General features: G+C 40.3%; 2 protein-coding genes across 6 annotated transcripts in view; one reads left to right on the top strand and one right to left on the bottom strand.

The window, feature by feature from the left end:
• The window catches only part of LOC123980197 (zinc finger protein 239-like), a 387571-nt gene that overhangs the window by 221729 nt on the left and 148351 nt on the right, over nucleotides 1-17491 (top strand). The gene's annotated exons all lie outside the window — the stretch shown is intronic.
• LOC123980202 (zinc finger protein 239-like) lies at nucleotides 8319-17385 on the bottom strand. Of its 3 annotated transcripts, none has more exons than XM_046064472.1 (2): nucleotides 17205-17385; nucleotides 8319-11287 (listed from the first exon to the last, which is right to left on the bottom strand). In XM_046064472.1, the coding sequence occupies exons 1-2, from the start codon at nucleotides 17295-17297 to the stop codon at nucleotides 10313-10315; spliced, it is 1068 nt and encodes a 355-aa protein (XP_045920428.1). In that variant the 5' UTR covers nucleotides 17298-17385; the 3' UTR covers nucleotides 8319-10312. The 3 variants fall into 3 exon arrangements, 1 of the variants encoding a protein (XP_045920428.1); XR_006827401.1 differs by lacking the exon at nucleotides 8319-11287 and adding an exon at nucleotides 17007-17106 and having other exon boundaries at nucleotides 17205-17293; XR_006827402.1 differs by lacking the exon at nucleotides 8319-11287 and adding an exon at nucleotides 17011-17052 and having other exon boundaries at nucleotides 17205-17338.

Genomic DNA, 17491 nt, shown 5'->3' with positions numbered 1-17491 from the left:
GTTCAACCACCAATTAACGAGTCATTATATTAGTTCCCATCTCCATAATAGTCCACGAGGCAGGTCCGTGCACCAATCACCACAATACGCCAACCGTGCTACATGTGTCTTTCTGTTGTGCATTTGTCTGTCCTCCAAAGTGGCGGATAGCCCGACGATTTCACAGACCAACGCAAACAGTTGTCTCACATCTGGCAGGTGATTATATTTCCTGTTTAACACTAAAGTTTCCGCAGTGTCAGGTTCTGTCAAGCCAGAGGCCATTGTACAGCAAGTCACGGTACAGCGTAGCATGCCAGGTTGATACTTCCTCTGCAGCTGTACTCTCGCGTGTCATGTGACCAGAGTGTAATCGCAGCTTTTGCAATTACAAAATCTTGAGTAACCAATACCGATAATATCGCAAATGCAATTCAGTTCAACCCTACTAAATAAACAAATAATTAAAAACTACCCACAAAAATTTAACTGCTGTAATATACTGCGTAGGCTACGGGGCTACAAAGAGGCTATGCCGTCGCCTGAAGTGCACCTCCTCAAAAATTTAACTACACGTCGAGTCGACGCGGACCGTAAGCTCTGTGATTGGTCGGCTGGGTAGCCTCGCAATGCCTCCGAGCCGACCGGAAGTACCAGTATCCAGCTCCACCGCCCACCACCTCACCCCTGGATCTAATGGACTTCTACAATGATGGTTAATCTTATGGACTGGACACTTTAGCCCCTAAAAACAAAGACTGTCTCATTTACCCATACACATCCAAACTGGGTCAGCTTAAGACCTTATGACGCCGCCTGGAGAGGCTCTACAAAAAGACTGGACTTGCTGTACATAAATAGATGTACAATGATCATATACTCCTATACAAACACGCTCTCTCAACATCCAAAAGCTCATGCTACGCAAACATTATCACGGTAGGTGTAGAGAATGCCAAAACTCTTCTCCACAGTAAAAAAAACTACTCAAACCATCGGAAACTAATATGAACAATAACCTTTCAAATGAACAGTGCTCTGCTTTTTTGACATTAAACTCAAAAATCCCTCACTGCAACACAGGACTCTGTTCATGCCTCTGTAAACACAGTGCAGACCAACCCATAATCAGCAAGTCCATTGTCACTGTCTACATCCACAATCTTCTGTGACTTCAGCCTTCAAACTAGGATTTTTTTCTGCAGCGGGGACAGGACAAACAGCACCCCCTGAAGAAATAGTCACACTTCACACAAACTTCAGAGTTTCCCCCAGGATGAAGTTGTAGCAGCGGAGGTGAAGCAAAATTTTTGTCTTAATATAAAACCCCACCACAACATGTCTCAGGAACATTGCTCTTGTGTCCATGACCATGTGATGCACCTTAGAATAGCTTAAAACTGCAGTGTTTTCCCAGTTTAATGTGAGATTTAGATGAATGTTTTGGTGTTGGTCCAAGAAAATTTTATGTTTTATACTTTTGAAAAAATCTCACATCATATTGGGCCATATCACCATACCTCTGAACAAATAATTGGAAAAGCTACAGCAGATAAAAAAAATAACCAACACCCAAAGATCAGTCTATTGGAGGAACAACAACCTTTAGATCTGGAGAAAGTAATTTGGTTGGTTCTGTTGCTCCACAGAGATTTTATAGTGATGGCACAGCATGTTTTGGGCATCACCCCTAAAACCCTGTTAATATGACCTCAGAATTATTATATAGATACGACTGTTCATGTTTGCCTATTGTGTATTAATTTTACCGCTTTTGACATTTATCTGTAGATATTAATATAAAAAAAGGCAACATGAGAAACCTCCTCCCTTCTGAGGTGCATTTTATTAGCAGAATATTTTCCTAATTTTATTTTTCTGTTAGTTTTTTGCTATTGTTATGATGCTATGTACTTTTGCTTCTTGTTGTGAGGTGACCTTGAGTGCCATAAAAGGCGCCATCAAATGAAATATTATTATTTATAGTAACATTATATAATCAATTTGTTATTATAGTAGTAGTAGAGTCCACATAGAACACATGAAGTCAGAGGAACGCAACCACCCTATTACACACTTTGTTTATTCAACTATTTTAGTTTTTGCTTAATGATGCTTTTTTATCAACAATTGTATATTGATTATTGACAAATATATTGACATTTAACCTCTCTTCCGCTCTGTAGGGCGAGACCCCGCAGGACTTAAAAATCAGGCAAAAACCTAAAATAAAAAGTGTGACATCAGTAAAGTCTGTGAGGGTTTAGGGGGGACATTGGGATTGGGCCTTATTCCCCAAAATGCACCACAGGAATTAATTTTTGCATTTGGCCATCAAACTTTATAAGTCCACCCTCTAAGTGTCTGACACTCTTCCTTAGTTTTAAAAACTGGACAGAATCTGTTTTGTGCAATAATTTAAATACTTAATGTGCAATACTCTCTCTGCTGCAATTCTGCTGCTACTATTTATTCATTATTACTGTTCACCACAAAAATTATTTTAATTATGTAATATCGTACATATCCACACTCCTTTATATTTTCATGTATTTTATATTTTTACTCTGATATTTATATTCTTCTTTATACACACCAACAATCTTTATATTCCTTTTGACCAACTGTGGCACACAATTTCCCCTCGGGGATCAATATTTAAAATATCTTATTCTGACTTATTATCAATATTATATTCTTAGATTTTTATACTTTATATTATATTATCTCTGCGATGGACTGGCGACCTGTCCAGGGTGTACCCTACCTTTTCGCCCGATGGCCGCTTCTCCAATCCCAGCTCCAGCTGGGATTGGAGAAGCGGTTGACGATGGATGGATGGATGGATGGATGGATGGATAGCGGGTCAGGCACATGCGCAGCACCTGCTATCCATCCATCCACAAGCGTAGTTTGTTTCCACGCCCATAAATCTGTGCAACCTTGCTCTTGGGCATGCCGTCAAGACAGTGGCTGATCGTCAATACATACAATATCAACAAATTTTTTTTTAACTAGGCTAACCGACGCACTACAATTTGACTTTATTTCATCAACAGACATTTCTTTATGAATACAAAAAGTAGTCCCACCAGGCTGCCGGTAGGCTGCATAATGCATGACGGTTGCTAAGCAACATACATCAAAGGCTAGAATTATTAGAACTATTTATTTATTTGCATTAAAAAAAAAAAAAACTTGGCCATATGATGACATTCTTGATCCTGTTTGCCGGCGGCCAGAAGTGTATAAATATTAACAATTTAATATTAGATCTACCATAAAGGCCGGAATTGCATCGCTCCTTGAGCAACAGTCTTTTGAAACTTAAACTTTATTGCAATATCGCAGACATCTGGGGCAAAATAGTGGACTGCTGTGTGTGTGTGTTTTCATCTTGTGAGAGAGGGAAATGTTGAACACGTAATAAGCAATAACTTCTCTCTGTCTCTCTAATTATTTATTTTATCTCCGCCCGGTAAAATGGGATCTATATTATTTCGTATTTTAATACCAGGTGTAAAAGGGCCGTGAGACCCCCACGAAGCTTATAAATTGAACCCTGTATGTCGCAGTATATACGCTCATTATATCACTACTATGAACCAATCAGATTGCTTAATTTGAGCTACCTGTTTTATAATATAATTATTCTTCTGTAGTGGGAGCATTATTTGATATTGGGGATATCAGTCAGATCATAATCAGCTACCCCTGAATTGATGTTATAATATAATAAAAAAAAAACGGAAGATGTCATAATACTGTGAGAATTATAACATTATGAGAGTGGAAAAGTGAACACATAGTATTAGTAGGTAGTATTTTTTTGATAGGGCAGAGCGACTATATAGACTCTGCTATCGATTTGCGCTACGGTAGAATTTTTCGATAACGCAACATATATCGTCAGAACACCGGGTCTAAACCGAATAAAAGGTTTCACAAAACTGAAACTGCGTTTATCTAAAATGTTTAACAGCTTTCACAACAGTAAGAGGAGCAGAACACGGAGGACCGGTCGCTCAGCAACGTAACCGGAAGGTAACTTTAGCTTTGGCCAGCTAGCTAGCAGGCTACATGCTACAAGAGACCTCCTCCTCCTCCTCCTGCTCCGGTTCCGACCGTCACATTAAGTGTGGGTTCTGTAGAGATACGGGGTTCTGATGGCTCCACTGTTGAATCCTGCTACATTACATCTTGTTTACAGTCAATATGAAGCTACGTGTCGGAACCAGGCCGAGCTAACGCCACGTTAGCTTCTTGTTAGCTGCTAGCTGTGTTCATGAACACTGACCTGAACATCGGTGCTATCAGAGCTCGAGCCTGCTGTTTGTCCTCCGGGGACGTTGTTGCTCCGGGGCTCCGGGTCCTGGTTGTCCTCCTCCATCCCGCTCTTGGTCCTGGTCTCTGAGATCCAGCAGGTCTCCTCTGTAACTTAGTAATGTGTCCGTCCGTATCGACACTTCGAAGCGCGTGTCGAGGCTTGTGTTGATGACGTATGTGGTGACGTTCGAAGCCTCGCGAGCCGGCCGTTCGTGACCTATTCAGGAGATGGTTTGCGGGTTTTGCGTGCGATTCGAAAGGAGCAGCAAAATGCAGCGGACCCTCCTCAACATTTTGTGGACTTTTGAACTTGAAATTGAACACAATTAGATTTTATCTACAGCTCATTTTAAATGACTAAAAAAGTTTATCAACTTATGTCAGAATTGCTTTGATCAAATAGCTTTTTAGTCAACTTCATTCCAACTCATCAAGTTTCACACTTCTTTTTTTTTGTCAGTAGACATCGTTTACATGAAATTACAGCTCATATTTTAGTAGAAATGAGGAGTTACTTTGGATTATCACAGACTGGTATATGTCAGATATTAGCCAGGATATTCCCAAGTCACAACTGACTGATGCTCTTTATTCACTAACCACAGAGAGCAAAACATTTTATTTACAAACAAGAGTCAACATTTATTTACAAAACTAAAAATTATACTTTCAAGTTCTTTGTGTGTTTCATCTATTAGTATTGATTATTATCAAAGTATTCTAATTAATGCGGTTTCATGTTTGTAGTAGTTTTCATGCTTATTTAAAGTGGCATCGTGAGTTTTTGCTCTGAGGAAGAAGAAATGTTTAAATCCTTTTTATTTATGTTATTGTTGAGAATATTTCTTAAGGAGCTGTGTTGATGTAACAGGGAAAGGTAAGACAGGTCTAGCTTAGAGTAATTTAGCTGACCCCATAAGAGTTTTCTGACATTCTAGCTTTAGGTAATTCTCACATGTACTTGTCCTTATCAGGGAGACAACAGTAGACTGATTAGTTAGAGTCAGTAGCTCAGGCGTCAGGCTAGAAAATATCAGTGTTCACTGGGAATCTAACAAGGTTGAGTCCTACAAGAATGTTTACAAGAACTCACTGGCTAATGAAAAATTGGACTGACGTGTTTAATGACATAAATCTCTGTCAGCTGTTTGTGTCACTGACGTTAAATAAAGTTATTCAAATTGCTGCTGTTGTCCGTCAGGTCAGTATGAAGTATGAAGACTGAGGTCAGAGTCTCTGTGTTTGGTTCTGTCTGACTGTCCTATGTCTCCTCTGCAGAGACAAACAGGAACAGAAGCAGCTCCACTGATCCAACTCCTCTGATGTCCGATCAATTAGTTTGATCATTGATCTGATCTGACTCTGGATCAGAGAGAAAATGGAGGTGAAGCAGCTGATGAAGGACAGATGAAGACAGGAGGACGGTTTGTCAGCTTCTTCTTCACTCTGAATCCTACAGACTCTCAGGAAACTCTGCTTGTTTTATTCTCACAGCTCTCTAAACATTTAGTCCAATCCCCTACATTTCTTTGTTCAGCACAAGCGTCTCTTTGTGCTGCAGAAGGCCGTCCCTACCTCTGAACATCCACCTTGTGTGTCAACAGAAAACGCCTTCATCAACGAGAGCATCACTGTTACCAGCAGGACGTGTCCTTCATCACTGTTCACGTCCTCCATCATCCAGGAGAAACAGTCTGCTTGTTGATTGGTCGGCTAATCCGATGGACAGTAAAAGTGGAAATTCTAATATTAATATTCCTCCAGAAGTGTAAAAGACACAGCAGCAGAGTCTCTGAACGTCTTCATGATGATTCAGCAAATGGAAATGATTCCATGTGTTTGGAATCCAAATCAGAAATGAATCCTAGAAACTGTCACTTTGTCTGCTTCCTCTTCAGTCAAAAGGTTTCTCTGTACAGACCACAAATCCAGACTCCACAGCTCCAGAACCATAAACACCCGATGCTGGTTTCCAAACCAGGTTTTGTCAAAACGCACTTGAAATGACATGAACCTACACACCTGAAACAGCTGTTGTTTGTTTATTATAAAAATATCAATTATAAAGACAAAGAATATGGGTGAAAGAATGGATTAGCACACGCAAGTAGCAGGGATTGTCTGAGCTACAAAGAGAGCTGGAGGCAAGTGTTTTGCGGTGAAAAAGTAGCTGCTGTTCTGCCAGCTGCCTTCTCTCATTGGCTGGATGCGGATGTCGAGTCGGCCGACCCCTCCAGATATTTGGCATGTTACATATCTGGCTGGTAACACTCTGCACACAGTTTGCTCCTCCAGTGACTTTAAAGTGAAAACTATCATCTGTTGAACAAACTGAAGCTCCTCTGCTGCCTCCTGCTGGCTGCTTCCTGTTACTGTCAGTCTGTTCGTCCCTCAGGACAAACTGGAGAGCTCCACATTAACACAACAGCTGCAGTCACTCAAGTACAACTAGGGCTGCGCAATAAAACAATAATGATAATTATTGCAATATTATTTTCCTCAATATCAATATAATACATTTTCAATATATCGTCAATAAATATTTGATTTAATTAATTTGAATCACAAAGAAATCAGAACTTAATTTTTCTATTAAAATATTTTGTTGAGGAAAAGGGACTGAACAGATTTACTAATCATATTTGTTAAAACACTTTATCATAATAGTTTTGAATGTTCTCCCTTAGATTTGTTAAGTGATCCACTCTTTGGCATCAAGTGCCCCATTCTGATCATAAAGAAGAGTTGAGCCACATAATCACATCTGGTTTCTTCAATTTTCGGTCAGGAGCAAAAAATCAGTCTTTAAACCTGAAATAAATAACGATTTGACATTTATCGGGATAATTATAAATATGGAATTATATTAAATGTTTTTAACGTGATAACATTTTGGACCATATCGCCCTGGCCCTAAGTACAACACTCAGGTACTTTACTTGACTGTTTTCATGCTACTTTCTACTTCTGCTCCACATCTCAGGGGGAAATATTGTATTTCACTAATTTAACTAACAGCTTTAGTTACTAGTTACTTTAGAAATTAAAATTTTTACTCTACTGAAAACATTTAAAAAGCGGTGATCATCATAGCCATCAACCAATCCCTTCTCTGTCTGGGTGGACGGGGTCATCACCAAATGTAAAAAGGTGAATGGTTTGTGTTTGAATCAATTACAATAGAACAAATATTGTTGAATGGAAACATTTCATTGAACGTCCAGTTTCAAATGGTGAGTCAAAGCTTCTCTTTGTGTCGACTAATTTAATGAGAATATTGAAAAGAACTCAAGTCCAAGTCTCAAGTCTCCAGCTCAGGTTATTCCAGTACCAACCCTGGCAAGTTAAACAAAAAGCAACACATTTACTGACAGAACAGAAAGCAAACAGCTGTTAAAATAATATCAGATAATGAAGACATTATTTCCACCACTTATTCAGGCCTCTTAAACATTTGGACTTTGTGATTTTTGCCCTGTCTTCAGTGTTGACATTTGGAGCAGGTATAAACAGATGTCATATGATCTAATTTGTTTGAAGCAGAAAATCCATCTCTTTCCTCCAGTTTCTGTTATTTCTTGTCTCTCTGTTCATTTGTTAAAGATAAAGCTCAATTCTTCATTTATTTTTTCACCTCAACTGGCGCTGTCTTTAACAAAAAAAGATAAAAAGCTTGTTGCTTCAACTAGAATTGGATGAAGAAACAGATCAAAATACACAACTACTCTACATACAGTTAACATGTTTAAAATCTGGAGAAGAATATTTAAAGTAACCAAAGAAACAAGAAATTGAACCTGTTAAGAGAAACATCATGGCACCCAGATTTTACTTAAGACATAGGAAGGTAAGGGCCCCACAAGATTTTACCAAACATGTACGACCAGGCTGGGCCAGTTAAGCCTGGTCCCCACCTTCACCAGCTTTTTAAACTTTGTCAAAAAATACTCCATTAACTTTCTACTATTGTCAATAAGTTTGCAGTCAAAAACTTCTCTAGAGACGGTCGAGAGTCAGTTCAAGAGAGTTTATTCCAATAAAAGACAGATAAACCCGTACAACACCCCGGCAGGTCGGAGGATGAAGTCAATCCAGTGGTCTGCAGACAGCCTAATATATCCCCATCTGGGCTGGTTTGCCCCTTCCTTTCCTCATGATGAACTTCTTATTCTCTGCCGTCATGCTGCTTACATGAGTTGTTTTACCAATTAACACTGTTGTCCAGCTGTCACTCATTACTGTGTTGTTGATTTTCTATATTTTTACACTACTGGATAATAAGTTCACCATTACATTTCAACTTGGGTCTTGCCGTATTTTTTAAAGGTTAGACATGCATAATTTGACATACAATTGTATTTCTTCAAAAATTAATACAAGAATTCATTAATGCTTAGTTTCTTACAGTCATCTTGATGTTGTGCTGGCTGTTTTCTGCTTTTCTGCTTATCATCTCTCTGTCGCGTTTTCATCAAGCATCTGTCGTTTTTATTGTCATCACTATCTGACGCGTTTTCATCAAGCCTCTGTCGGCTTTTCTGTCATCAAAAATTCCTTCAGCAAGTTCACACAGGCTGTAATAATCAGAGGTTTAAGTTGACAATCAAACCCTTAATCAGTAATTAAACACAGTCTTAATATCAGCAGACTAGAACATCAACAGTCCCTCATATAGTCATAACAGCAGTAGATAACAGTTGAACAAGGCGTGCATAGTCTCCCACTCAAGGATCTAACCATAGTGAGCTTGTTACTGCATACAGCACTTATAAGTAGAAAATAAGGTACATCTAGGTAATGTACAAAGATTAAGAATGATTAATGATAATAAAATGATTAATACTTATTAAGGATAATCACTGATGACTGTTTTTTTGACTGCACCGATGTCTGTTTTTAGTCTGCACTGCTCCCCATCTCAGTGTCCTAGGCATGCCCTCAGTTTTAAATATTTCTTACAGGAGAAAATGAACATTTGATGTGGAATAAAACTAGATCACATGAATAAAGAGATGGTTCACTGACAAATAATGAACTGATCAATTAAAGCAAGAGTATTACCATACTTTTATAAAATGTACAAAACAATCTTGAATTTGGTTATTTTATGGTAAGTGCGTTTCTATTGTATTAGCTAATCATTAACAGCCATTTCCTCATAACCAAATGTTTACTGTCATTTACATTAAAAATATATTTTATCTTTCTTATTTTGTGTTGTATCTTACAAGTAATTATGTGGACAAAAACGTGGTTTGCACATTAAAAAGGAGGTTACTTCTACAAAGACACAAAAGAGGAGGGAAGACTAAATCATGCCAGCAATGTGTGCTGATACAGCAGGGATGATATTATATGAGAAAGGTGATCTACAGGGGAAACATATCTGAAAGAAACACCTCTGTTCCTGTTGTCTATCCCTTAGTTTGCAAAGAAGCTCACATTATTACAACACAGCTATCAGCACTAGGGATGCAACGAATACAGATTTTGTTGGTACGATTATAGTCTGAAGAATAATCATGGTTTAACAATTTTTATGCATTAATTAGGAGGAATATTAACTTCATTTATACCCCAAGGGAAATTGTTTTTAAGATGGGTAATAAACTGAACTGTTGTCATCCACTCTCATCCATATGTGTAATTTTTTGTGAAAAGTTGAGAGCATCTCTCATACAGGCTTATTAATATCCGAAATGCAGTTAATTGGTATTGTCCTGAAAGTCCATAAGCTCCTGATGTTTTGTTAGTGTTTTAAATCTGGCAACATTTTCTCAACACAGACAGGAGGAGGCAACACTAAATGTTTAGTGACTGATAGTCTTGAGAGGACGACGTTCTTCCATAAAGGCTCTTTCAGAAAAGAAGCAATTTGCACTGCGTGGAAGCTGGATTCAGCGCAAAAATTGAACAGCAGCATGCGCGCGAGCTAGCCTAGCGGTGCATGTTGCTCAACGCAGCAACGCCCCTAATCAGGACATGAGGAGAAGGCAGGAGGAAACACCTAGCTTGGCTCTGAAAAATGTTCAAACGAAGCACCGTGAATGCGTTGGTGGACTTTAAGGGTACTGCTCTGAGCAAACATTTTCCCACATTGTTCACACCAGTATGGTTTCTCACCAGTGTGAACACGTCTGTGCTTTGTCAAATCACCAAATGAGGTGAAAGCTTTCACACACTGATCACAGCTGTACGGTCTCTCTCCAGTGTGAACACGTTGATGTATTTTTAGTGTATGTGATGTAGTGAAAGCTTTTCCACACTGGTCACACCAGTATGGTTTCTGTCCAGTGTGAACACGTCTGTGCCTTTGCAGTTGACCTGTTGAAGTGAAAGCTTTCCCACACTGGTCACAGCTGTACGGTTTCTCACCAGTGTGAACACGTTGGTGTATTTTTAGTTCATATACTGTTGTGAAAGCTTTCCCACACTGGTCACAGCTGTAAGGTTTTTCTCCCGCGTGAACACGTTTGTGCCTTTGTAGGTGACCTGATGAAGTGACAGCTTTCCCACACTGGTCACACCAGTAAGGTTTTACTCCAGTGTGATCACATAGGTGTCTTTTTAGGCTACCTCTTGTAGTGTAAGCTTTCCCACATTGGTCACAACTGAACGGTTTCTCTCCAGTGTGAACACGTCTGTGGACCTTAAGGTCAGTGGATTTATTGAAAGCTTTCCCACACTGGTCACAGCTGTACGGTTTCTCTCCAGTGTGAATACGTCTATGGACCTTAAGGTCACCTGATTTACTGAAAGCTTTACCACATTGGTCACAGCGGTACGGTTTCTCTCCAGTGTGAACACGTCGGTGGATTGTTAGTTTAGATGACTGAATGAAAGCTTTCCCACACTGGTCACAGCTGTACGGTTTCTCTCCAGTGTGAATTCTCTGATGACTCATTAAATATCCAGATCTTGCAAAGGATTTGTTACAGTGCTGACAGCGGTGACGTTTGAGTCCCTCGCTTCCTCTTCGTTTCTATAGCAGCATACAAACAGAGAGAAAGAAAGTGAGTGAGATGTCACGGTGGAGCGAGCTATCTAGAACCATAAATGACATTTACAGCACAACCCACAATGTTCCAAGTTTGACTAAAACATTACCACCTGTAACACCTGCAGGGATGTGTCCACAGAGGGGTCTGGGGTGGCACAGACCTCTACAGGAATCTGATCATCACAGATCCCTCCTAGACATTGCTCTATTATCGATCAACCTCACATGATCAAGTTACATTATGGGATATGTAAGATCCTGTGTTAATAGAGTTTGACCCACCCCAAAGTCTTAAGTCAGGATATCTCCTCCTCCGCTGCACAGATTGACCTTTTTTATTAAACGTGTTTCTCATAAGAAAAGTGTGATACTAAAAATCAGAAGTGGCCCTTGTAGGCCGGAGGCTGCTTCAAACAAACTAGTTCAGGTGTTGGACCAGATCAACAGCTTATTAACTACTGTAAGTCACCACCCCTCCACCCAGACTCTCAAACCAGTATAACGTTATAACTAAATAAAACTGTAACGTTACATGATCAACATAAACCTGTAACCCATTTGCAGCTAATGTCAATAAACATCACAGCAGCCAGTGGAACGTAAATGATTACGTTAATCGACTACCACCAGTTTGGCAAACAAATAAATGCTCATTCATCTTTTCCTAAGCAACGACAGTTGGAGTTAACCTCTCATAGGTCGTAGCTGAAGCAAGAAGCAAGCTAACTTAAATGGCCAATGCTGAGCTAAACATGTTTACTAATGTCAGGTTACCTAACTATTTTGCATTCAGTGCTTCTTTCGTTTGGGCCTTGTATAAGTTTATGATGAATGGCACAGCAGCTGCCGGTGCAGTTAACATGTTTGTTGTCCTCTCTCACGTGTGGCAGAGTGCAGCAGATACGATGTATGTGTTATGTTGCCATATAATTGCCATATAACTATTTGACCGTAATTAACACTTAAAACGGTCCTCAATGTCCCACGTGATTTCATTGGTTGTTGTCTTTGATTGGCGTATATTTGTAAGGGAGTGGGCATTAGGGGAAAGTGGACAGGAGTCGGGAGGTGAGAGAGTAGCTGTACGGCAACACATTCTCACTCCCAACTCGTCACATATTGACGCTTGTTCAAGGTTTTTTTCCGCCGCCTGTAAAATCCTGGGTAGCCCTTAAGCGTCATTCTTTGACGGCTAAGGCTTTGTGGTCTAGTTACCAACGTTTAGCAACAACAAATATGCAACGTCCGGCGATACTATGCTAGCATTTTGATACATAGCCATTTTGAAAGAGCACGTCATTCAAGCCGTGAAACATTGCAATTTGGTTAGATTTAGGCAACAAAACTACTTGGTTATGGGTAGGAAAAGATCATGGTCTGGGTTAAAATAACTACATCAATCAACACGTAAGTAACTTACATCACTTCAATAACTTACATATTTATGTAACTGTCATAACTTAAAAATACTTCTGGTTCTGGCCTTCCATCTACCCCAACCACCTCCTTACTCAGTCTTTTGTGTTAAGTACCATATACCTACCTTTACCATCAAAAACTGACGCCACAAGGCTTTTTCTCTATACATTTAAATAGTTCTTGCACACAGTGCAGGTTCAAAAAGTGAAACTGAGTAAAGCAGCCGTCCTGCCACTCTTGCTGGACATATACTTTGACTTGTGCTTTCTGTGACGGCCCTGCCTAGTTGGGTGTTTAACTGTGTTCCTTTTGTCCCTGAAGGTAACAGCGCCTGTAAGCCAGATTGGGAGCACCTGGGCCAGACGCTGTGGGAGGATAAATACAGCATAGCTGCCTGTTTTAAAGTGGTGGTATTATGCTCATTTTCAGGATCAAAATCTTATTTAGGGATTGTACCAGAACAGGTTTACATGGTTTAATTTTAAAAAAACACCTTATTTTTCCCCTCATACTGCACATTGCTGCAGCTCCTCTTTTCACCCTATGTGTTGTATGAGCTACCGAGTGATACATCTCTACTAGCCAATCAGAAGCAGAGAAGGGCAGGTCGTAAGAAATAAGGTAATGTGATCCAAATCGCTTCAGACTGTGTTTGTAACCTAGCAGATATATAAGTTACTCTCCACAACATCATTGTTCCACATCTTACCATAAACCACTACAAAAATCACCATATTTCAACTAAATTTTACATCAAAATTGGCCAAACAATTTGAACGTTTGCTCAGTAGCTTTCACATCAGTTGCAACATTAGCATTATAGCTATAACTTTAGCTGTGTTAGCCAACATTTACAACAACTCTGCACTTGAACAGTCTGTGAAGTTACATTGCCATGCTTATTTTAAATATAATTCACAACCAATAAAGCATACTTACAGGTTGTGATTGTGAATTTCCAGGCCCAAACAGAGTCGGAGTTGCATCGTCTTTTAGGACTAAACGTTGAACTGTTGCCGGTGTTCTGACGATCTATGCTGCCTTGCCGAAAAATGCTACCATAGCGCAAAACGATAGACTTGACTCTACTCGGCTCTGCTCCGTTTTCCATTGCAGATATTACCCAGAGATATGGTGCGTTACATTTGACACGGGAAGTCGGAATTGAAAACCTTCCAGCTGTGTTTCCTCTGCCGGTGTTGCTGCAGCGGTCTGTGTGACGGCGGGAGCAGAGGGTTCTGTGAGCGGGCGGCTGGCCGGCCTCACACGTTCCTCCTGCGGGTTGGTACAGGCTTCCCCCACAGCCGCTTGCGGAGCTCCTCAACTCCAAAAATATTAAAGCACATTTTTGTTCCGCCATCACTTCTCGTAAAACTGTCAATATTCAAAATCGGCACAGCTGATTTCTCACCTCAAAACTTCTCAAAAGTGGATTTAGTGATGAAATTCCATACGAAAACTGTAAAATATGAAACTTTCTGTTGGCCTCTGTCTGGTGCAGCAATGATGATGCAGTGAATAGTGAATATTCTCTCTGACCAATCAGTCTCATGTTTTCACGTTACATTTTACATTCACGTTTACATTTCAGCTCGCTAGGAACCTCGATGGAGGTGAGGCGATACGAAAAAAGTACCTGGAAGCAGGTACAGGTACAACATTTCTACAATGGAAACCCAAACAAAGGCGAGTCGAGCCAAAGGGCCTCCGCTCAGACTAGCTTGATTTGAGGGCGTGCCTGACCCCGCTAGCTGCTGGGCAAGCTTTATGACGCGTTTTCATTGTGACGTCACAAATGAAGGAAGTGAAAGGCTGGACTACAAACGAGCTGTTCAGAGCAGAGCTTTCTGTGAGAGATGGGAACTCCCTTTGCGGTGGACTTTGGACTTTTTCGCTTTGCAAACCTGTTACTTGCATAAAAAATTATATATAACTCAATAAAAGGAGAGGGAAAAAGCCAAAAAGCATAATACCACCTCTTTAAAATTAATTATAGGATTAGAATTTATTATTTTAAATACAGCAAAATTGTTTCTACAGCAGCAACATTAATGTTTACAATAGCAAAGTCACTATATAAAGTCAATATCTGACTTCATAATAGTGACGTTTCGAAATCACAGCTAACGTAACGGCGTCTGCAGCCTTATTATAACCTTATTGATTTTCAGGTTTTGAGAAATTTTGGAACCGGGTCCTTTTAGATCCGGGTCTCGATCCTCATCCCTAGCCGTAACTGTAAGTAAGTGCAGCAAAACCAGCAGTATTAGTAAAAGGCTCATACTGCATCAGTACAACAAGCAGGAACATGCACCAAGCAATATTTTATTCTACTCCGTCTCAACCATCGCAGCTGTGTTTTACACAAACACACATGCTAGCTTTGCTAATAGCTAGTTTGTCATAACAAGCTAAAACTCTGTCTGTAGCCTGTTTAGCTGAGATGCTACGTCCCTTAAAATTTAGCAAATCCTTGTAAACTCAGCTGCTTGTTGAGAAACCGGCTCCTCTCTACCAAGACCAAAACTAGTCGCCACAAGAACAGTTTCCTTCCGATTGCAGTGGGCTTCCTCAACAAGGCTCGGGTCCCCACTGTCACTGATTCTCGTGCCCCCCTCCCCAAACACACACTTTAAAAACAAAGCTCAACTGTTCTTTGTGCTCATGTTGTAAATTTTTGTACATACTTGTCAGCATTGTATTATAGTATTATTGTAATTACTGTATACTTGCGCATTTTTAGATCTCCTTACTTATTATATCTTTATATTTCTATATGTTTATGGGTACTGTAAGCACCGATTTATACCACGGCAAATTCCTCGTATGTGAAAATGTACCTGACAGTAAACCTGATTAAACAGCAGAGGGAGAAGGAGGACTGCTGGCTTCAATCTAAACTTTATTCAGTATTTTGTTGTTATTTTACATGTTCCATTTGTTTCCTTTTACTGCTGCTCTGAATACAGTTCAGGGTACCGCCAGGATTAGTTAAATTTAAGACTTTTAAAGACCACATGCACAAGTCACACTATTAGGTTCACGAGAACAAGACAAGAAGATATTTTTAACACTATTTTGATGAAATTTTCAATGCTGAAATCTATAAATGGGGGGCTGGGGGTCCTCTAGAAAACTTTGAGCATTAAACACCTAATTTCCTGCATTCTGGAGACATTTTCTGCACCAATCTATGGTAGAATTGTATTTATTTATATAAAGTGATATTCAAACAGAATATAATGCAGTACTCAGAAGCTTGTTCTTTTAGCTTAAGTTCCTTTTTTTTTTTAGACAACATTTGTTTCTTCTATATTTACATTGCATGTTTTATTATTGAGCAAATAAACCTTTCAAGTATTTTCATTTGTTATTTAACATTTCTTGTTTCAACCCATTTTTCAGAACATGTTTAACAAATGCTTTATAAAAAAAAGAAATGGAGACATGTCCCCAGTGTAAATGACACTATGAAATCAATATAGTATTTGTGCACCAAGAACTCTTAAGGGGTGAAATCAAAAAGACAAAATGAATTGTGCAGCTTGAGTTGTTACAATTAATTACACCTTGGCTAGATAAGGTAATGTAATGTAATATTTTAATGCCAGTTACCTCAGTGATCATTCATCCTGTTCTGTTTTTGAATCTAAAGGCTTATAGTAATATACGGTAAACCGTAGTATTGGCTTGAAAGCAGCGGGGATAAGTTGGGCTCCGGTGTGTTTTCTCCTCGCCCCAGTGATCTGTTTAATGTGCATTAGCATGATGGATGTTTCCGTTAACATAACGTTACCCTACAACAGCGGCACAACGCCGACACACAGACACGGTCCTTATACACACACCCTGTCTCTTCGTTGTTGATGCAACATTCACTGACTAGTAACCTGCAGCGGCTCTTCCAGCTCCATTAGCGCTGTGTGTTGTGCTAACCTCAGCACTACTGTCCTCAGCCTCATCCGCGAACTAGTCCGTGTCTCTGGACTTCTGAACTTCAGACGCTTGTCCATTCTGAGTCGACGAGATAACGTTGTATCTTAAACCAAGTTTGTTAACCGTTAGCTTGTTAATAGCACGTCAGAGACGTTTTGTTTTCTTTCCTAACAACTGACTGACTCGCTCCACAGCTTGGTTGCCAGAGCTCGTGCACCGAACACTCCACAGTCCAGAGCGTAAACCCAACTGCCGAACCGGAAGTTAACTGTAGCTTTGTCCAGCTAGCTAGCATGCTAACACCCAGGCAGCAGGCTACATGCTACAAGAGACCTCCTCCTCCTGCTCCTCCTCCTCCTCTCCGGTTCCGACCGTCACATTAAGTGTGGGTTCTGTAGAGATACGGGGTTCTGATGGCTCCACTGTTGAATCCTGCTACATTACATCTTGTTTACAGTCAATATGAAGCTACGTGTCGGAACCAGGCCGAGCTAACGCCACGTTAGCTTCTTGTTAGCTGCTAGCTGTGTTCATGAACACTGACCTGAACATCGGTGCTATCAGAGCTCGAGCCTGCTGTTTGTCCTCCGGGGACGTTGTTGCTCCGGGGCTCCGGGTCCTGGTTGTCCTCCTCCATCCCGCTCTTGGTCCTGGTCTCTGAGATCCAGCAGGTCTCCTTTGTGACTGTCGGAGCTCTTCAGAGACAGGAGCGCTGCGGGACCTCGTGGAGCTGCGTGTTCTCGCGGCCTCAAAGAGTCTCGCGTAACAGCAGTCTACTGTTGCTGATTTTTTCCCAAGACGTTGAAGCTTTTTGTCCCGCAGAGATTCACA

The sequence above is a fragment of the Micropterus dolomieu genome, linkage group LG12 (genome assembly GCF_021292245.1).
Source record: "Micropterus dolomieu isolate WLL.071019.BEF.003 ecotype Adirondacks linkage group LG12, ASM2129224v1, whole genome shotgun sequence".
Classification (NCBI taxonomy): Eukaryota; Metazoa; Chordata; class Actinopteri; order Centrarchiformes; family Centrarchidae; genus Micropterus; species Micropterus dolomieu.
The sequence above is the reverse complement of the archived record's forward strand: the minus strand, read 5'-3'. Positions and strand labels throughout refer to the sequence as shown.